Genomic DNA, 21466 nt, shown 5'->3' with positions numbered 1-21466 from the left:
AAGGGTTGAAGGTTTTTACACTAAATTTCTCTACATGTTGTAGGTTTTCTCACCTTCAAAGCTAAAATTTAGAGGTAAATGCCAAAATTGTAGGTGGGATTTTATATTTAAACCTATGTTTTTTTGTGAGCTTTGCTCCAACCATCGACAGAGCTTCATATCAACACAAAATAGCACAACTAAGCTTCTCTTTCCCCCCTTGTCATTGCCTATTGCTATGTTGATGATAAATCTATAGAACAATGCCTCGAGTGTCTCCTCCTCCTCCTGGTTTTTGAAGCTGACCTTGCTCTATGTTTTCCTGGCTCCAAGCCTAGGTCGCCCCCATCAACATATCATTTTTGCCATGTGGGGGGAGGGGAATCGACAATGATAGTGGTAGATATCCATCTCTCTCTCTCTCTCTCTCTCTCTCTCTCTCTCTCTCTCTCTCTCTCTCTCTCTCTCTCTCTCTCTCTCTCTCTGTGTGTGTGTGTGTGTGTGTGTCGGGTTGCAAAGCTCACTCGCTAGAGCAAGCAACTTGCCACATGGGAGGGGGGAAGATTTCTATTTAGAGTCAAAAGTATTGGACCATACTTGATAATTTAGACACAGATGTAGTGGCCTTTTTTTCTAAGGCTAAGTTCACACTGGGCGACAGCAGTTTTTGCGCCTTCAGCTGCAGCCAATCGCGTCACGCTAGATAAGCCTGCACGTTCACAGCGGGCGGCGGCATGAAGTCCTTTTCCTTGACAGCGCACGGCAGAAATCGACTCATTGTCCCCCCCCTCCCTCCTCATCCATGGCTCTTCCACCCTCCACGTAGGATATTGGGCCCTCCTGCCCTCAACATACCCTTCCAAAAAGTGTTTCCCAAAATAGCCTACATACCTTCCCCACCCCTCCCTAAAAAAAAAGAATGGCTCTCCACAAGTGCAACATTCACCACCCCCCCCCCCCCCCCCCCCCCCCCCAACCACTCAAATCCTTATAAAATGGATCATTATCTTGTGAGCTCTGTCACATCAACACATAGATCAACACAAAGATCGAGGAGGTCATGCTCTTTTACATTTGAGGTGCATGCAGAAAGTAAACCATGCTATTTTACATTTGAGGGTCTCTTCAAGCAAGTTCAAGGCCATGCTCTTTTACATTTGAGGGTTTTTCAAGCATAATGAGTTATCTTAAAATTCAAGTTTATTTGACATGCTGTATTTTTATATTAAGTTTGTTTGATATGCTCTTGTAGGGTTGAAGCGTTAAGTGACCGACGACGATGCAAATCAATTCATTAAGGTCGCATTGAGTTTAGCGATTCACATTTTTATGCATTGATCTCAACTTTGTGTGCACATCTTTAACATTGTTTTTTTTTTTGCATTGTAGGTATGGACTCCAACGTTTTTCGACTCGACTCCCAACAGGAAAATGAAGACCCTATTCTCTCCCAACCTCCATTTTTTCAATCCACTTTCTATCCATTTCCTCACCCTTCTTTCCACATGCTACCTCATGGATACCAAGCCATTATGAACTCTCCCTCCATCTCTCCTAATTCTTCCTTTATGTTTAGACCCCTGAATTATGGATCTCAAATTCCACCACCTATCCCTCTCCTCCTCTAAATGCTCATAGCTCACATTCTCCTATGGCTACAAACCCGCATTCAAATGCTCTCTCTCTCCTCTCTCTCTCTCTCTCTCTCTCTCGTGTTGCCGGGCTACAGGGCGCATGAGTGTCTGTAGTAAGAAGGTGATGCCATGTGGCCGGGGGAGGGGACCAGAATCCCTCTCCGCTTTATAGATAGTACTAGTACGGCTGGCCACCTTCGGCGACCTCTCTCTCTTTCTCTCTCCCTCTTTATCACGTGCACAGGGGCTTCTTTCAATTTTGGAGTTTAGCCTTCATGTGTTCCACACGTGTAAAGGGCTCCTCCTTCCGCCGTATTATGTTATATTTAGATATGTTAATTTAGATACAAAGAGTAGCCAAGGTTCATCGTGTGTAAGTGTGAAGAGATTGGGATGCTGAAGTGAAGTGTGATGGGGCAAAAGCGCTCTTGAATTTCAGTCGTTGAATAAATGGAGCAGGAAGAGCCCTTCATCTTCTGAATGGATATGGAAGTCGATTCAATTCCATTCGGCTATCACCCATTGGCGCACATCACAACAAGATTTTTTCTAATTATATTAACAAGATTCAATTCCATTCGGCTATCGCCTTAGCGCACATGACAACAAGATTCAATTCCATTCGGCTATCGCCCATTGGCGCACATCACAACAAGGTTTTTTCTAATTATATGAACTATCCGCCACTGTGTGACACAACAAGTGCCCCTCAGAGTGGCTCTTTTGGGGGTTGTCCGGCCCATGTGTGACATGGGCCTAAGGCCGGGTTTAGACAAGCCCGGCGACAACCTTCGATGGTTGGGAGCTGCCTCCGCTTCTCTATTCAACAAGTTGACGGAAGAGAGTATAATAGTTTTAGCGAGAATTGAACTCATCATTCGCAGTTAGCTCTAAGCCATGGAATGGATGGTTCGAATCCCATCGTCCACGTTTTGTGTTGAAAAGCGCCTGGAAGCACACATCTTCCTAGGGAGGGGTCACCCAAACAATGACGGTTCCGGAGGGAAGCTGCAATTTTTTGGTCCAATCAGCACGCACCACGAACGACGCACGCCCGACCCATATGAACCCAGCCTATAAGGTGCCATGGCTGATGGTGCAAAGGGTCCTTTAAATCTCGACAGGTGTACCAAAGTGGAAAAGCGCTCTGAAATTTCAGCCGTTGAACAGAGGAGTAGGAAGAGCCCTTCATCTTGTGAATGGATATGGAAGTCTATCAAAAAGTGAAAGTATTTAACACCCAGCTCTCACCCCCTCGTACTCAACTGTGCTCCTCGCATTCACTAGCCATCTTCTGTGGAGAGGTCGACACTGAAGAGCTATGGCGACCATGTCTGCGTCTCTGGCCGTGAGCGCGCCGAGCTGCCCACCCGCAGAGCAGAGCCTCTCACAGAAGAGCTTCTCGGGCCTCAAGGCGACCACTCTATTCGCCCTCAAGTGCGGCAATCCCCTCGCCCTCTCCAATGGCAGCCGCATCAGCGCCATGCTGGTCAGCTCTCTCTCTCTCTCTCTCTCTCTCTCTCTCTCTCTCTGTGTCTCTCTCACGATTGTACGTTGTGTGTGTGTGTGTGTGTGTGTGTGTATTGTGGGACTAAAGGGGGTGGTGCTGGTCATGATGCAGGTGTGGAAGCCGTACAACAACAAGAAGTTTGAGACTCTGTCATATCTGCCGCAGCTGAGTAGCGAGCAGATAGCAAAGCAGGTGGACTACATGGTGCGACAGAACTTTACCCCCTGCATCGAGTTCGACAACGTGAGTGCAATCTCTCAATCGGCAATCAAATTGCATTGAAGGGAAAATGAAACAATCCTAAGTACAGAAAGCATGTGGGCGGAGGTTCTGATGATGGGTTTCTGTGTGTGTGTGTGTGTAGATTGGGAGCGTGTACCGGGAGCACTTCCACGGGAGCGGGTACTACGATGGGAGGTACTGGGTGATGTGGAAGCTGCCCATGTTTGGCTGCACCGACTCTGCCGCCGTGCTGCGAGAGATTACTGAGTGCGCCAAGGAGTATCCCAAGGCCTTCATCCGGGTGCTTGGCTTCGATGCCAAGCGCCAGGTCCAGGTTGCTGGCTTCCTCGTCCAGAAGCCTGGCCAGTAACCTCATCTGAGTTCCTCCTTGGGAGACATTGATCACAATAATTTGGGAGGCAAATCGCCCTTTCAAAGCTTGATACGCTGTCGTTGTGGCTGCTGTTGGCTTCTTGTTTTGTCCTAAAGGCATTTAGAGTATATGGACACACTTTTTGAAGAAAATGTTCAGCATACTCTGTGTTGAATTTTCTTTTTGAGGTCCTTGCCTTTGAATGGACTTATTTCTCTTTTTTCGCTAGCCTCGCAATAAAAGCCTATTGCCGTCGGGGCCAATATAAGGCCATGTAAGAAAAAAATAGTATTTTTGGGGGGGATTTTTCATATCCAGCCAGATTTGAAATTTGAAGAGTGCATTCAATTCCTCATGAAAAGACGCATTAGATGATATCAAGATTGATATTTTTTTTTATTTTGCCTCAACACTCGTTGAAAAAGCGCAATTCTGAGGGCTTTTTAGAAAACATAGACACTCAAGCCCCAATAGTAGTACACTTATTAGCAAAACAGATGTGGACACCTAAGCAAGATTCCAAGCATATTCCTTTTTTTTCTCTCTTTTGGGGGTGGAGCCATCTTCCTTTTGGGGGGTGGTTCCTTATTGGCCCCTTTACCCTAATGGAGTTGAGGTTGACACCATGGAGCTGGAGTTGTATGTGGGGAGCTCTCTCTCTCTCTCTCTCTCTCTCTCTCTCTCTCTCTCACACATACACCTCCGTATAAAAAAAAACTAGGAAAAATATGAACCCTCCATGGGCGGGGCCTTTGGAATAGCTGTTAATTAAAAACCAATCGAGAAGATGGTGGGTACATTTTATGCCCTCAACAAATTGGCCTTTCAATAATTAGTGAGAAGGTTGGATTTGAAGGGGGAGAAAGGATTTCAAGGAACCTCTCAGCTTTCTCTCTTTTTTTACCCATTTTTCAAATTCCTTCAAAAATTTCAAAACTCAACTTTCCCTCTTCAAACCATTTTTTTCTAAATGCACATATTTTTATTCTAAAAAAAACATCTAAAAGACCTATTTTTTATTTTTATTTCGAAACTTTCAAATCCTATCCCAGTAGTTGAAAAAGTGCGTTTTCTCAATAAAATGCAGTTTCTAAGCTCTTCTTTGCCTCACCCATTACACTCACCCTTTGCTTGAACCCTCTCTCTCTCTCTCTCTCTCTCTCTCTCTCTCTCTCTCTCTCTCTCTCTCTCTTATCCTACTCGCACTTACATTTTATCCCACTCCCACTTCCATTGTAGTACCAAACAAGCTTCTTTCCCTCCTAAGCACCTACCATAGCACCTAGAAGACCCATTTTTAATTTTTTATTTCAAAACTTTCAAAGCCTATCCCATTAGTTGAAAAAGTGTTTTCTCAATAAAATTCAGTTTCTAAGCTCTCCATTGCCTCACACATTACACTCACCCTTTGCTCCAACCCACCCTCTCTCTCTCTCTCTCTCTCTCTCTCTCTCTCTCTCTCTCTCTCTCTCTCTTATCCTACTCCCACTTCCATTGCAGTACCAAACAAGCTCATCTTCCTCCCTTCCACCTCCCACCTCCCATTGCCACACTAAGCAAGGTCATCCACCTTCTCCTACCTCCATTGTAGCACCAATCAAACTCTTTCCCCTTCTCCCCCCTCTCATCTCCCATATCACTAAGCAAACATGAGTGCTTGAGGGTACTTGGAGATGTTGAGGAGAGGGCTAGGCAGTTGGTTGATGAGTAAAGAGTGTACCATGGAGAGTGCGGAGTTGTACGGTTATGAGAAAGAGAGCACACAGGAAAGCCTAAGGGTGTTGAGTGATGGGACTAGGGATTGTGGAGAGGGTTGTGTAGTGCGGAGAGGGTTGTGTTAATCTCTGCATGCACATGCTATGTTACTCGAGACTCCCTTGTACTTCCAAGGTGGAGATGTGGTTGTTGTCTCAATTGTGGCAGGACAAATGCGTTGGGACTCCATTGCGCCATTTCTCCACAAGATTAATCAAATTTTAGACCATTTTCATCTTAAAGAACTCTATATGAGCATCAAAATAGTTGCCACACTCCTAGCCTGTATGCATAACAATTCCCCTACCTTGATATAATAAAAGATGATTTGTCACCCATTGAAAAATAAATAAACTTATACTTCAATAAGTCTCCATCTATAATAACGCTCGTTGTACTATTCCGACACCTTGTAACTTTGAATTAGCATGTCGTTCCCATAGTTGCTCTTGGGTCAATGCTATAAGTTTCTGGATAGACTTGTTGGATTAGGCAGAGGCTGATGACTTGTTGCATCCAAATTACAAAACCAAATAAAGTACAATTATCTCCAGATAGTCCCATGAAACCCTTGTATAGAATTTGCAAGGTAGCAATGATTGCGCTCCATGTTCAGACCACCAATAAGGCTCCACCAAAGAGTGAATTTTGTATTGTACGTGAGTTTTTATCAATAAATTTTGCATACACTCAAGATATATAAAGGAGAGAAGAGAAAACACAATTCACACAGAGAGTAAGAGAACTCTACAACAAAACCTATGCATATGTGGCAAAGCACATCATCCTAGCATCGTCACCCCCTTCACCTCCCTCCCTCCAAGGCGGTGACCAAGGCATAGTCCTTGACACACGTGGGAATGAGGCTATAAAGGCTTCGCTGGTGGCATTGGTTGGGCACAAGGGACAATCGTTTACCAAGTTTCAAAACTTCCCAGGAGATCACCCATGCTAGTATTCTTTTGGCAGAGAGAGCTTAAGTGTAAGGTAACTAACCATTGAGTTCAACATCATTGTTGTTTAGATCCTCAAAAGAATATGGGGTTAATATTAAGGTTCTCTTTTTTATACACCAGAATGTGAACCAGAGTACAGAAAACAATTTGGGATGTCAAAAAAATCCTATATTCATTGAGCAGGCACAAAATATTGTATTATGTTTTTGATTCCCAATAAGGATGAACCACATGCACAAGCAATGATAAACCTCATGGATACCATGATGATTGAGATAGCGGGAGCAGAAGGTAAGTGCCTTGACCCTCCTTTGAGATGTATGACGTCTTCGGTGCATTTCTCAAAAGCATCTATTATACAAATATCATAAAATATAGGTCCAAAAAAGTGAATTTCTTGATCACATTGTTTTTTGTCCACAAAACCTGCTCAAACACTACAAGAGGCTATTCATATGAGCGACGCTCACACAGCGACGCTCAAAAAAAAAAATCCCGACGTCGCTATGAATGTCGCAAATTTACTTGTAAATTTGCGACGCTCATAGCGACGCCGGCTGGGCTAAAAAATTAACAGAGAGCGCCGAAAAACTCAGATCTGAGTTTTTCGGCGCCCTCAAGCAAGGAGCAGGTAACGCTCTCTCTCTCTCTCTCTCTCTCTCTCTCTCTCTCTCTCTCTCTCTCTTTCTTCTCCACACACACACACACACACACACACACACACACGAGGAGAGGAAGGAGAGCCAGGTATGCTCCTTCCCTCTCCTCCACTCTCATGTTCCCCTCCCCTCATTCTCTCATCCCCTCTCTCTCTCTCTCTCTCTCTCTCACACACACACACACAGTGTTTTTGAGAGTGAGATGAGAGAGAGAGAGAGAGAGAGAGAGAAAGAGTACAAACATAAACAAAAAAACCCACACACATACATAAACAAAGAATGCACACGCACATTGAGAGAGGAAAGAGAGAGAGAGCATGCATAAACAAAAAACGCACACATTGAGAGAGGAAAAGAGAGGGAGAACATGCATAAACAAAAAACCACACATTGAGAGAGGAAAAAGAGGAGAAAACATGCATAAACAAAAAAACACACACACATTGAGAGAGAAAGAGAGAGAAACTAATTTAACATCGTAGGAAACTAATTAAAATTAAAAGACCTAAAGATCTAGCCGACGAGGAGTTTGAACTCAAGACCTATTATTCAAGAGGGAAATGGCATAACCAATCTATCATACTTGGCATGGGTGATAGAAAGGTTATACCATTTATCTCTTTTTATTGGCACACATATCCACACACGCGCACACACACAAGAAGAAGAGAGTTATAACGTCGTAGGAAACTATCATCCAAAAAGACGTTAAAGATTAGTTAGATGTAGACTTACGTTAAATTAGATTTAGGTTTATTTAAGTTAAATTAGATTAGATTTAGGTTTATTTTTAGTTAGATTTACGTTTATTTACTCTAGATTTAGATTTACGTTATATTAGATTAGATTTAGGTCTCCATAGACTACGATGCCTACATGAAGCGGGTGAAGAAAGCCCTCAATGGAATATAGGGTATTGCTGCCTTCACTCATGGTGGGCTCCGTTGATCCAAAAGTGGTGAAATGTCTTCAGAAGATAGGGAAGAAGGTGGATCTTCAGGGCGGCAAGAGTCACTACATCCCCGACAATGACCATCTAGACAACCTCTAGTCATTCAACAGCAACTTCAAAGTTAGTAACAAGAGCAAGAACGGTCCAAAGGGCCAATTGCTGTCGTCAGATGTGGATGGAGATGAGGCAGCGTCACCGCCGGAAGTTAACTCTCACATCTTTAGTGATGAGAATGCCAACTCTTGCCGAGCTATGTGAAAAATTATGTGTTAAATCAGTTTTAAGGTTCTTATAATCCCTGTTAGTTTAGTTCTTTGTTTTTAATATAACATAATTTACGTTAGATTTAGATTTATGTTATATTAGATTAGACTTAGGTTTATTTAGGTTTACACACACACACACAAGAAGAAGAGAGTTTTAACGTCGTAGGAAACTATCCCAAAAGACGTTAAGGATTAGGTTAGATGTAGATTTACGTTAAATTAGATTTAGGTTTATTTTTAGTTAGATTTACGTTTATTTAGATTTACGCTTATTTACGTTAGATCGAGTCCACGCAAGAATTACTTACGGTTTAGGGTTTAGAGTTAGACGAACAGTGAAAAGATCTACTGTGAAAAGATGTTAAGATGCTGTGAAGTGCTAGAGCTAGAGAAGAGGCAAAGGGGTTTGTCCACTACATGCAGTATCATGTAGACGTGGGTCTGTAGATTTCTTGTACCCACAAATATAGGTATTGACCAATAAAGACGAGATTATAACCCGGTGGTTCTGATCTCCGTGCACCTCTAGACCGAGGTGTGCGAGATTGGACATGACTAGAGAATGTGAGGTAGAGAGAGAGAGAGAGAGAGAGAGAGAGAGAGAGAGAGAGAGAGAGAGAGAGAGAGAGAGAGAGATAGATAGATAGTTCTATTATCGTCCTGGGAGTCAAATATGACCTATGGGACCAAATGAACATGTCACGTGGTGTGAGTGGAGTTCATAAGTGACTCTCGATACTCAAAAATGGCTGAAATGAGCGTCGCAATAGAGAGTCCACATCGTGGTTGGGAGAGGAAGGTATGTAGGGAGAGCTCATGGCTGAATATATGGGAAAAGAGGACCTAATGTGGTCAAAAGCTGAGCACTCAAGTAGTGTGTGGTACTCACTCTCTCGCACTTGACGAGGGCATAAGGTGCAAAGTCGATGACACTCCTCGCCAGTGCCCCAACGTCCTGTCTCGCAGCGTAGAGAATGGAGCTAAGACGAATGGAGGCAATGGTGCGGATCGCACTCAACGGGATGGGCTCAAGGATGTAGGAATGGGTTCGGTTACCTCGTTCCGAGAAGAAGAGAGATTTGTAGTTTGGGGCAACGTGTGTGGTGTAATGGCTGAAGCGAGAACCTCCAGATTTCTCCCAAGCCATGATACATTGGCGTTGTAAGAAGGCCTCATTAACTTGGGAGTCGATCGACGCGTCCTTGACCAAGTGACATGCATCCCATCTTCCAAACCATTTCTTGATATCAAGCATCCACCCCGAACTTAGTATTTTGCTCTTGCATGTCTTTTGAACCTTTTGACTTGCTTCATATGCGATTCTAGGAAGTCGATGCAAAGGGCTACGTTGTGTCTTATGCATGTACTCCACAACCCTTTCCATGCCCAAGACCTCAATGGGAAGCGATCCGGACTCAAGAAGTAAGAGCATGTAGGGTGTTTGTGTCTTGACTTGGAGAAAGTTGGTGAGAAAACGCTTTTGGACATTCTCAAACTCTTTCCAAGTAGACTTCCCGATGCTTCCACCCCACACCTCCACTCCATAAAGAAGCACCGGTGTCACCAATGTGTCAAAGAGGTACTTTTTGAGAGCCCAACACTTGATCTCTCCTGCATTGCACATGTTCTCACATGCATAATAAGCCCTCTTTCCGGCTTCCAAGCGACGCATTGCACAATCCTTCCATTTATGATTGGATGGAACCTCAAGGCCAAGGTACTTGAAGTGATATACCACTTCAAGTTTCTCATTGTTGTATACAATGCATGGATTTTCGTCATTGAGGGTCTTTACAAGCATAACCTTGGTTTTGGATCCATTCACGAGCAGCCCGCTATGTAGGCAAAAGCGTTCCAAGACACTCATAAGCTTTTGTGCATCTTCTAAGGTATGTGCCAAGAGCACTACATCATCGGCATAAAGCAAAAGCATGATCACCGCATTTCCAATCTTAACCTCTTCTATGCCTTCTTGCTGCATAAAATCAAGAACCATGTATTCCAATTCATCAATGAGTAGCCCAAAGAGGGTTGGGGAAAGTGGGCATCCTTGTTTGACACCAATAGTGCTTGCAAAAAATTCTGAAATTCCATCTCCCATACGTAATCGACATATCACTTTTTGGTAGATGCGAAAGACTGCATGCATAAATTCTCTCGGCACTTGAAGGCTTTGCATACGTCTCCAAAGATTTCCTCGCGGTACCATGTCAAAAGCTTTCTTGAAATCCACAAAGCAACAATACAACTTTTTTCCTTTCAATCGAGACGCTTCCATAAGAACTCGAAGAGTGACAAGGTGATCAATAGTGCTATGATGCTTTCGAAAACCTGCTTGGCCAAGCGCACGTTTGCCATTCTTTTCAGCCCATTCACTTATCTTCATCTCCATGATACATCCAAATAACTTTGCCATCAAAGAACCAACCATTATAGTGCGATAGTTGTTCACATTGTTTACATCTCCTCCTTTGTGCAAAGGTTTGATCCAATTTGCACTCCAATCATGAGGCATGCCATACTGAAGTGCAAGGTTAAACATATCGCATATCCAATATCGTGTTTTCTTGCTTGTCCATTTAATCATTTCAGCCTTGACACCTTGAAGGTCACCTGCCTTGCGAGTAGCAAGTTTCTCAAGCGCGCGGCATACATCTTCAATGGTAAAGAAGGGAGACATAAATGGAAGGGAGCTACAACCCTCCATCTTATCAACATTGGGTTGCTCATAGAGGTTCTTACAATGCATATACATATCCTCAAGGGTCAAGTCACCAAAGCTCTCAACGCGCTTGCCTTTTAGATTTTGCCAAAACTTGCCACATGCATGTGCTTTCTCTTGTGCTAAAAGAAGTTGTTTTTCGACTTCCCACCTTCTCCTCTTCTTTTGAACAAGTGCTTTGTATGTGTGTGAACATTCCAAGTAAACTTCCTTGTCTTTGATTGCATCCAATCTTAGCAAGTGTTTTCGGGCTTGACTACATTCCATGTCAAACCATTTCTTCTTGGTGCTACCCTTCTTAGACCTTTTGCAAGACATGTGTTTCGCCGAAAAGCATTCCTTCGCACAAGAGAAAATTACTTCTTTGAAAACTTTCCACTTGCATTCTAATGTTGGGCTCCCTTGATGCTCTATCATGCTTAACATTTGGTCCACCATATCAGCATATATAAGTGCTCGTTTGAAGTCTAGACGTAGGTACAAATGATTCACATCATGATTGGAGGCTACATGCTCGGCCGTTTACCACACTTGAGGTCAATACATAACATCCTATGATCCGATTCCGGATTCCATTCACCAAGTGTAAAGCTTTGTATGCATTCTAGAGTGGCTTCTGAGAACAACATATAGTCAATCACGCTAGCACCATTGTGCTTTCTACATGTAAAGTCATTGGTGCCTTGCCATAGAGATACACCATTTGCAATGAGCATTCCGGTACTATTGCACATATGTAGAAGTGACTTTCCATAGTGATCCACTTCTTTTGCATCATTAGAACTTCGATTATACATGTATGAGTCATCCACTCTTCTTGATACATGCGGCATGTCGACTTGTTGTGTCTCGTGTTGTAAAATATTTGTGCGAGCATTCATGTCTCCAAAAACAATGACTTCACCTTGATCCTTGTAATAAGCAATGTCTTCCTCTAGTTCAACAAAGGGCTGATCTCTATCCATATTCAAGCGAGCATAAAAGTTGGAGTCATAGTGAGGAATGTAGCAGCCGGCCACAAACATGACTTGACCATTTGGTGGGCTGATTTTCAGCCATAAGTAGCGTTTATACTTATCTTCTTTGACAATGGAAACATCTTTCAAACCCTTTTTGGTCATACATGCTATGCCTCCTTGGCCTCTTCGTTGCTTTGCATTTTTGGGCCCACATCAAAGAATGTACATCGTATTTGTCAAATCCAAGAATTCGTTGCGCATCATGCTCCCATGTTTCGACAAGAAGTATCACATCGGAGTCATTGGTAAGCTCATCAATGCCAATCCCGCATTCCATGGATACCCGTTACAATTCCAAAAGCTTATTCGCAAGCGTGAGTTGGTCTCATAGATCATGTGTCCCTATTTGTTGGGTGGACTTGCATCCTCCTCAAGTGCCTTTTCTTCTTGAGATGATACCTTAACCTTCTTGCTTCTTTCCTCGTATGCTTTGCGACGTAAATTTTGTTGCATAAGAGTGCGATCCTCATATACATTACAACCCGTTCCTTTGAGGTAGATCCAACCATTGTCAAGGATGATATTTCTCTTTACCTCATCAGCCATGGTACATACAATAGGTCTTTCTCCCGAGCGAGGGACTCCTTGTTTTCCAACTCGATGTGCACCATAAGCCATGATTCCTGACATGCCAAAGTGTGTAGCAAAAAACTCTTCAATAGCAACCGCAAGAGATTGGGGTGTTTCCATGCTTTCCTCCTTGATTCCACGAATGACGATGTTCTTTGAGCGTTTTTGTCGTTCTTGCAATTCTTGAGTGTCCACATTCTCTACATTCTTTGCTTGGACAACGCCTTGCATGATAGGAGATGTAGAAACCACATTATCCTTACATATAGCAGCCCATGATTTGGATGCATTTCTCATCTCACATACATCATGTCGTATTGTATCTATCGTTTCCTCTTTCAATACATGATCACTCTCAACTTTGCTCAAGCGCTCTTTCACTACATTCATGTCCACAAGAGAGCGTTTACATTCTTGAACTTCATTCTCAAGATGCATCAAGCGTGTTGTTTGCATTTCAAGAACCTTCTTGAGGTGCTCATTCTCCACAACGAGAACTTTTAAAGTACCATTCTCCATTGCAAGTGCGCGCAACTCTTCACCTTGCTTGTTGACGGTTTCTTGTAACGAGATCAAGTAAGCCATGATCATTGCTTCCGTTGTTGTAGACGATGTGGTTGGATTAGCATCCAAACTCCTTGGAGATTTTGCATCATTCTCCATGGCGAGTGTGGCTTTTCCACCCTTGCGAGTTTTGTCTGACATTGCCTTCAAGTCGGCAACAAAAACGCAAAGTTTTGACAGTTTTTTCAGTTCTGAGATGCTGTTACAGCAAAGCCTTCCATTACATAGAAAAATTATGTCTTTACATCAATGTGTAGAGGGCTTCGTGCTCTTCGATTGAGGCTATAGATCACCTAAATCGGAGTTCGGATGAGCAAGTTATGGTCAAAAGAGTGAACTGCTGTCTACTAGGTCAAAAAACGGCTGTGTGTGTGTGTGTGAGAGAGAGAGAGAGAGAGAGATAAGACGAAGAATGCCAATAGAATATTAAATTTGTTGTCCTGGTTATAAGATTTTTATCCTCATTATGAGTAGTGACGAGGATGTGGGACCGTCCAACCGAAACACCTATCTCTCAACGAGGGTCTTATGTCCTTGTAATCAATGCAAGCATGCTGTGCGACAGACAAGACGTGTTTCTTTGCAGCACGTTCGCGAATTTGGCGAGTTCGATCCATCTATTATAGATCGAGTTGTTGCCAATTATAACTCATCGGACTCTGACGCTGGCCAACAAGCAGCAATCTTGCAACCCAATAGACGTCGCAGGCGCTTTGGTCAAGCAGCATATGTGAGGCCACAAGATGTAGCCTCTGACAGCTCGGGGGATGATCATGCAGAGCACATTCCCAACGAGGCAATGTTTGAGCCCGAGATTGATGAAATGATCGAGACGATCATGGATTCAGAAAGGCTTATCTATGATGATATGAAAAGTGAAGCCGATACGCCATTGTATAATGGAGCACGTATGTCTAGATTGAAAGCACTCCTGGTTCTTCTCAACATGCAGACAAAGTTTGGATGGAGTGACACTAGCGTCACAACGCTTTTCAGGTGATCTATTACAATTAGTTTACTTTAATAAAACTCTAAATGTATAATGATCTGATAGATTTTTACACGACTGTATCGTATTTTTATGTTGTGTAGATTGCTTAAAGAGCACATACTACCAGCTGACAATGTGATGCTAGATTCCCGAGATGAAGCAAGAAAGATTTTGCGAAACTTGGGGATGGATTACAATTCTATCCACGCTTGTCCTAATGACTGCATTCTTTTCAGAGGGGAATACATAGACATGGAGAAGTGTCCGAAATGTGATTCCGAAAGATATCGAGTAGATCTCCACGGGACACAAATTCCACAAAAGGTTTTGCAACATTTTCCTCTGCTTCCTCGCATCAAGAATTTCTTCGAATGTAAGTCCATGGCCGCCCTAGCATCATGGCATGAGGAGAATAAATCTTCGGATGGTGTGCTACGAATTCCTGCAGATTGCGCAGCCTGGAAACATATAGATGGAACATGGTCGGATTTTGCCAGGGAAGCTCGAAATTTGCGCTTAGGCCTGGCTATGGATGGCGTAAATCCATTTGGTCAAAGATCAACATCTTACAGTGTATGGCCCGTTGTCATCGTCAACTACAACATTCCCCCGTAGTTGACTACGAAGAAGGGGCACCTATGGCTAAGCTTGATTGTGCCAGGGCGATATAAAGTGGAGAATATGGATGTGTATCTTCGTCCACTATTGGAAGAGCTACAACAATTGTGGATTGGCATAGAGGTGGTGGATATGAGCCGACACACAGGACGACGGAATGCTTTGATCAGAGGCATTCTAATGTGGACTATGCATGACTATCCCGGGCTAACAGAATGCTCAGGTGATCTATTGACACTCCTCACTCAGACACTGTAAATCTTGTTTTTTCCCATAGTTGATCTATTATCATGTGTATACATGCAGGGCTTCAAACAAGCGGATATAGAGCATGTGTCACATGTGGACCTAGACTGAATGCACGTAGGGCGCCCTCACTGAAGAAGCAAATCTACGAAGGTCATCAAGCGTATCTTCCAGAGAATCATGTGTTACGCGACGACTTTTTGGGAAGAGAGCCACCAAGGATGTCTGCACAAGCATGGTTAGAGCAGAAGGAGATGTGCGATGACGGATTGCCTCCAGGGATGAAGAGACTATCTCTATGGTACGAGTTACCATACTGGCCCCGACTCATGATCAATCACTTGCTCGATCCAATGCACATATTCAAGAATGTGGGTAATCTACTATGGGACCATCTGACCGGCAAGAAAGATACTTTGGGAGCCAGAGTTGACCTTAGAAATGTGGATCGTATGGAGCAATATTAGCCGCAAACAGCGTCTGATGGATCGATAAAACTCCCTAAAGCACCATGGATTTTCACAGGATCCCAAGAACGCAAAGTAAAAGAGACCATTCGATCTTTGCGGACCCCCACTGGCGTAATGCACTCGCTCCGAACGTGTTTTACTAAAGAAGGAAAGATTACCGGTTTGAAGTCACACGATTGGCATAAAATGTGTCAGGTACGTTCATAGTGGACTTTAATATCATTGCATAAAATGTGGACTTTAATATCATTGCTGCACATACTTTACAGTTTATTTTACCGGTTGCCATTGAGGGATGTTTGTCTCTCGACATCCGTAACACAATCTACAAACTTGCAAAGCTGGTGCAATGGATCTCACAAAAGGAGATCAACATAGACTCCATACCATTTGCCAAACAAAATGCTGCGGAGCTTGTGTGCATGTTTGAGAAACATTTTCCTACTACCATGCTAACCATTCAGGTGCATCTTCTTGTTCACATAGTTGATGAGGTGGAAATAGCTGGCACAGTTCATTCCAGATGGATGTTCTTCTTAGAACGTTTCATGAAAACGCTTAAGGGATATGTGCGTCAAAAGGCACGTCCGGAGGGTAGCATGGCAGAAGGTTGGTTGATATCAGAGTCCCTAGTGTACATTGGAGAGTGGCTAGACGGATTTGATAAAGCCCGGGACACGCTATGGCGAACCATAGATGATGAGCGCATATCTGGGATTGTCATGTGCAATCTCGGTGTTGAGAAGAAGATGATGGAAGATCTAGAGGCTAAAATCAACCGATTTTGCATGCTTCACAATCCAGTGATGCAAAGTTGGATTTCACAATATGAGGATGCAAAGCAAGAGCGACAAAGGGCACGAATCGAGTGGAGACGGGGAAGACGACCACCGATGCACTATCCGACGGTTCTGGAGAGCCTACCAACATTCATGAGCTTAAGATGGTTGCACAACCAATTGAAAAGCGCACAACAATGTGGTGACGAAGTGACTGAGGAAGAGTGGGAGTACTCTCGGGGTTGCGCGACCAAGGTAAGTTTGCAATGTACGACTAGCTAGTGACTTTATTTCTAAACGTTTGAACGGCCACTCATAATCTTTGTTCGTTGTAGTATAAGTCATACACAGCAGCATGGTGTAAAGGTCGACATTTTAGGGTGGAACGGATCGACAAAAAGCGTTTTACTCAAGATTGTGGAATCATGGCAAAATTTGAACAGTCTAGTCGACGACGTTCCTCTGATGCAGATCCTGTGGTGGCGGAACTCACTTACTTCGGCACGCTACAAGAGATTTTGAGGATCGATTACAGAGGATTTTTTGTCGACTTGTTCGACGTGCAATGGTTCAAGATAATCATGGAGGGTCGCAACGCTACTGTGCGTAGAGGAGAGTCTGGTTTTCTTGAGGTGGATTCTACTAAGAAATGGACTGACCTAAGAGACACTTTCGTACTACCCGAGCATTGTGAACAAGTAAGTATGTAAATAGTTAACATCCCCCTTTTACAAGTTATGTGCTTGAAAGCTCTCATGTAAGTTATGTGGCTCTGGCAGGTAATATTTCATCCTACAAAGTCTACATCAAACTGGTGGTACGTCATAGAGGTAGCCCCTCGTAGTGCAAGGACGTATGAAGACTACCATGTGCCAATCACAACGGCATCAATGGAGGAGATCAGAGAAGATGCTCAATCAGAAGCCGCTGCGGTGGTGCCAGACGAGCATCAAGATGCTACTACTCTATATGGGGTGCATGCAGAGGAGCTACAAAATGAAACAAAGGATATGTGTTTAAACGGAGAGCTCTATATAGATATAGGAAGTTATGCTGAGTTATGCGAGGATGAGAGAGAGATCTCTTAAAGCCACAAATATTGTATTTGAATAATTTTGCTCCGTGTTGTAAAAGCTCTGGCTCTCTAAGTACCTTCCATGGTGTATAACGCTCTTTTCTACTCGCGCTCATATCTTTTGATTGAAAATTCTGAGTTTTCGACTTGCCTCTTCTATCACTCAATTCATTGCGTCATTGTATTTATATGCGTCATTACGTCATTGTATTTAATGGTCTTTGCGTCATTGTCTACTCTATTCATTCAATATTAAGTTTAAATATTCGTGTGTTTAATGCAGGTATGGATGATGAGGAGTTTCTTTCTTCTTTGTCACCGCAGCAGAGACAGTGGTACGTGGAGCGTCATCGCTCTGGCGCATCATCGCGCGTTCCTACTCCATCCGCATCTCCCTCTCTTTTGGAGCATTCGGCGCGCTCCGAAGCTTCGTCCAAAATGCAAAAAGCAATCAAGCATGGGTGGAACAGGCCAGATTGGCTGGCCAAAGAAGATTGGAAGAATGAGAAGAAAGCAGCGCGCGAGAATCCCGACAAGTAGAAGCAACAAAAGGATGCAGCCAGAGCGCAAGTAGAGGCAGGGAGCTCGCACCACTTGGGGAGCGGTGGATGGGCATCATTTGAGGCCGATTTTGTAAGTGTTTTCGCATTGCTCTTTATGTTCGATAGTTTAGGGTTTATGAGTTTTTCAATTCTAACATAATGAAATCTTTGTATGTTTTGACAGTGGTCGATGACAGGACGTGATCCCACACCGTACGAGCGCGAGTACGTAGGCAGGAAGGGCTTAAACGCCCTGATGGACATTCTCAGTTCTCGCGGTGGCATGGTTAGTATTAGGGTTTACTCTTTTCTATTTTTTGTATTGTTTTAAAAATATCGTTATATGTTTATACTTACTGAAAGCTGTCTTATTGTCTTTTTTTGCAGAATCCGATAGATGCGCCGCTTGGACGCGATGAGACGTCTGACTAGACGACGTCAGTTTAGCCGTAGCTAGATAGCATTAGTTTAGGGTTTCTCATAGCTTATGTATCATGAGACGGATTTTATACGTCTTTTTGAACCATGTATATTATTACATTTGTCACCGCAGTTCATTTTGCCAATCAATTCTTTATGCCTATGATGTTGTACAATTGTCATTATTACATTTGCCAATCAATTCATTTTGCCTATGATGTGTACATTTGTCAATTTTACGCTTGTCAATTTTGCAAACAATGCGTCTTGTGGGTGACTATTTTGGGTCTATTATCTACCCTTGCACTTTTTTTAAAAAGTGAATCAAGTACAATATGGTTGATGGGTGGCAGGGCATTCAATGCACTGTCACCAAAAAAAAATTCTCTCGAGCGTCGCTATAAGCGTCGCTATAGACTTCTGTGTAAACGTTGCTATAACCGTCGCTATTACGTCTCTATATAGCGACGCTTATAGCGACGCTCTTAGCGACGCCGGGGGTTATAAAAACCCAATGTATTTCCGTCGCTAATAGCGTCACAAGAGCACACAACCTCTTGTAGTGAAAATCTCAAATTAAAGTATGTATCTCACATTAAATGATCGCTTGAGTTAGAAAACTGAAAGAAAAATTATACTCAAGGTCATTTGTAAATCATTCCTTTTTATTTGAAAATCAAAAAACATTCTAGGAATTTCTATGCAATTAACATGGGCGAGCGCAAAGTCATATTCGGGATGGATTGGTTATCTTCTCGTCGTTCTTTGATTGATTTATGTTGAATTTGTAAGGTGCTATTGAGTAAGTTTCTATCCCAATGTAAAGATCTATCCCATGGTGTACCACTCTAAGTCGAGGAATACCATGTAAATCATCTCGAAATACATCCTTAAATGCATCCAACAAATTTTCTATATAAGTAGGGTTTTTCTCTTGGTTCTCCTTATTAGTCATCTCGTTGGAAAACACTCAAAAAGTCTCACACCCTTGCCTCTCATCAGTTGCAATGAGAGGCAAGGGTGTGAGACTTTTTGAGTGTTTTCCAACGAGATGACTAATAAGGAGAACCAAGAGAAAAACCCTACTTATATAGAAGGGGCTCATTAAACCAAGGGTATCTCCTTGGGGTAGTCATGTCCTTTTTTAGAAAAATAAAGATGGAACTTACAAACTTTGTATTGATTACATAGGGCTAAACAAAAACACCATAAAAAACAAGTACCCTCTCCCACATATTTGATGAGTTACTGACTCAATTGAGCCGTGTGAAAATAATAATCAACAATGATCTTCATTCAGATTAGCACTCGATTAGAATTAAAACATCAATACATCCCTAAAATTGCTTTTTCAGAATCACTATGGACATTATGAATTCATTGTGCTTGCTTTTGGCCTCATGAATGCTCCTGCCATTTTTATGTGTCATTAATAGCATTTTTCATCCCTATTATGATTCCTTCATTCTTGTTTTCTTGGATGATCGATTTTGTTTCATCAAAATGTGAAAAAGACCATGAGGATCATTTAAGAAAAACTGTTGAAGTTTTATGTGAGCACAAACTTTTGCATAAATTAGTAAATGTTCATTTGCAAAAGACAAAAGACAAGATAACTTATTTGAGGAGAGTTATTTCAAAGGATGGGATACACATTGACTCATATAAGGTTAAGGCTATTGTTGATTGGCCAACATCAAAGAATTCAAAGGATGTATGGAGTTTCTTGGTTTAGCACAGTACGAGAGAGCACACATAAAAAGGCTTTTCCAAAATTGTTGCCAATCCATTGGCTGAACTAACTAGGGAAGACAAGGGTTTTATATGGAGCTTTGAATGTTAATCTGCTTTTAAAAGGGAAAGCTAATATAGAGAATTGTGCCTTAAAAGGATTTGAGATGGGTAAGACTTTCATCATGTGCAGAGCAATTGGGGAGTGTTAGCACAAGAGAAAAGGGTGGTTGCATGCAAGTCCAAGAAATCAAGAAAACATGAAGTGAACTATGCTACCCATGATCTAGAATTGTTGGTTATTCTTCATGATATGATGCACTAGAGCCATCCTTTTGCTTGGGATGAAATTTGAATTGAGAATTGATCACGAGAGTGTGAAATACATCTTCACACAACCTCTTTAAAACAATAGGCAAAGAAAACAGATTAAAATATTATTTGAGTATGATTTTGATTTGAAATTTGCAAGGAAAGAGAATCAAGTTGTTGATGCTTTGAGCTGTATGCCAATGTGTAATCTTCTAACTATTGTGCGATCAAATTTGGTTGATGATATTCATGCAAAAAATTGAACATGAACCCTTTTATTCTCCCATTCTTTATTTTCTGCATGAGAGTATAAGCATCTACTTTGAGAACAAATTTCATTTTTACAAGGAAAACGATATTTTTTTTTATTGTTTCTGTATTCCATCTTCATCAAATTTCAAGAAACAGATTTTATGGGAATGTCATAACTCACCTTTCTCATACCATCCTAGGTTGAATAAAAAATATGTTGTAATGCCAAGGGCAAACCCAAGGGAGGTCAAGGGCCGGCCGGCTGCCAACGGAGAAGGGATCCTAGGCCAAGAGGGCCATAAAGGGGGGTTGGGCAGAGAATCTAGTACGACAGTTCGGGGGTTTCTCACATTGGTATCAGAGCTCAGGGGGAGGGGAGCTATGGAGGAGGGGACAGATGGCCTTGCATGGTATTCCATAGCCTTGCATAGAGTTCTCTCTCTCTCTCTCTCTCTCTCTCTCTCTCTCTCTCTCTCTCTCTCTCTCTCTCTCTCTCTCTCTCTCTCTCTCTCTCTCGTGGACAAGTCCTCTGGCAAGGAAGGAGGGAAGGCTGTGGGCACGGCCCCTTGACTACACGAAGCCAAGAAGGTCGAGAGTTGTGGGAGCGACCTCCCATACGCACCCATGCGATCTATCGACCTGTATAGAATTGCGTCGAGGTTGACTTGATGGAATCTCCCTACGGATTCTGGCATTTTTGCTTCTTCCTCCCCCTCTATTGAGCAAGCCATGGAGCATCATGAGAAAATTCCTCTCTATTGTGCTTCTTGACAGAGTTCGCCATGGCCAGATGCAGGTTTCAAATGTTTTTTGGTTTAATTGTCTTTTTCACCCATGGTTACCCTCCAT

The 21466-nt window shown here is 42.7% G+C and overlaps 2 protein-coding genes across 2 annotated transcripts; both read left to right on the top strand.

Moving 5' to 3' along the window:
• The first annotated feature begins 2876 nt into the window (after positions 1-2876).
• Positions 2877-4093, top strand: LOC147423343 (ribulose bisphosphate carboxylase small subunit, chloroplastic-like). Its single transcript, XM_086501040.1, has 3 exons — positions 2877-3102; positions 3235-3366; positions 3488-4093. Exons 1-3 carry the CDS (start codon positions 2935-2937, stop codon positions 3713-3715), a joined length of 528 nt encoding a protein of 175 aa, XP_086357166.1. The 5' UTR covers positions 2877-2934; the 3' UTR covers positions 3716-4093.
• Positions 4094-13647: 9554 nt separating this feature from the next.
• Positions 13648-18535, top strand: LOC147423342 (uncharacterized). The gene is made up of 3 exons (XM_086502101.1): positions 13648-17993; positions 18087-18188; positions 18290-18535. The coding sequence occupies exon 1, from the start codon at positions 13648-13650 to the stop codon at positions 14179-14181; it is 534 nt and encodes a 177-aa protein (XP_086358227.1). The 3' UTR covers positions 14182-17993; positions 18087-18188; positions 18290-18535.
• The last annotated feature ends 2931 nt before the right edge of the window (positions 18536-21466 follow it).

The sequence above is a fragment of the Adiantum capillus-veneris genome, chromosome 26, assembly GCF_014529385.1.
Source record: "Adiantum capillus-veneris isolate H3 chromosome 26, ASM1452938v2, whole genome shotgun sequence".
NCBI lineage: Eukaryota > Viridiplantae > Streptophyta > Polypodiopsida > Polypodiales > Pteridaceae > Adiantum > Adiantum capillus-veneris.
This window is presented reverse-complemented; position numbering and strand designations above follow the sequence as displayed.

What these genes read in the sequence shown, in the direction of transcription:
- LOC147423342 (XM_086502101.1), top strand. Translation starts at nt 13,648, where the DNA reads ATGAGTAGTGACGAGGATGTGGGACCGTCCAACCGAAACACCTATCTC.
- LOC147423343 (XM_086501040.1), top strand. Translation starts at nt 2,935, where the DNA reads ATGGCGACCATGTCTGCGTCTCTGGCCGTGAGCGCGCCGAGCTGCCCA. An exon ending in GCCGCATCAGCGCCATGCTG is followed by an intron (nt 3,103 to 3,234) that starts GTCAGCTCTCTC and finishes GTCATGATGCAG; the next exon opens with GTGTGGAAGCCGTACAACAA. An exon ending in CCTGCATCGAGTTCGACAAC is followed by an intron (nt 3,367 to 3,487) that starts GTGAGTGCAATC and finishes GTGTGTGTGTAG; the next exon opens with ATTGGGAGCGTGTACCGGGA.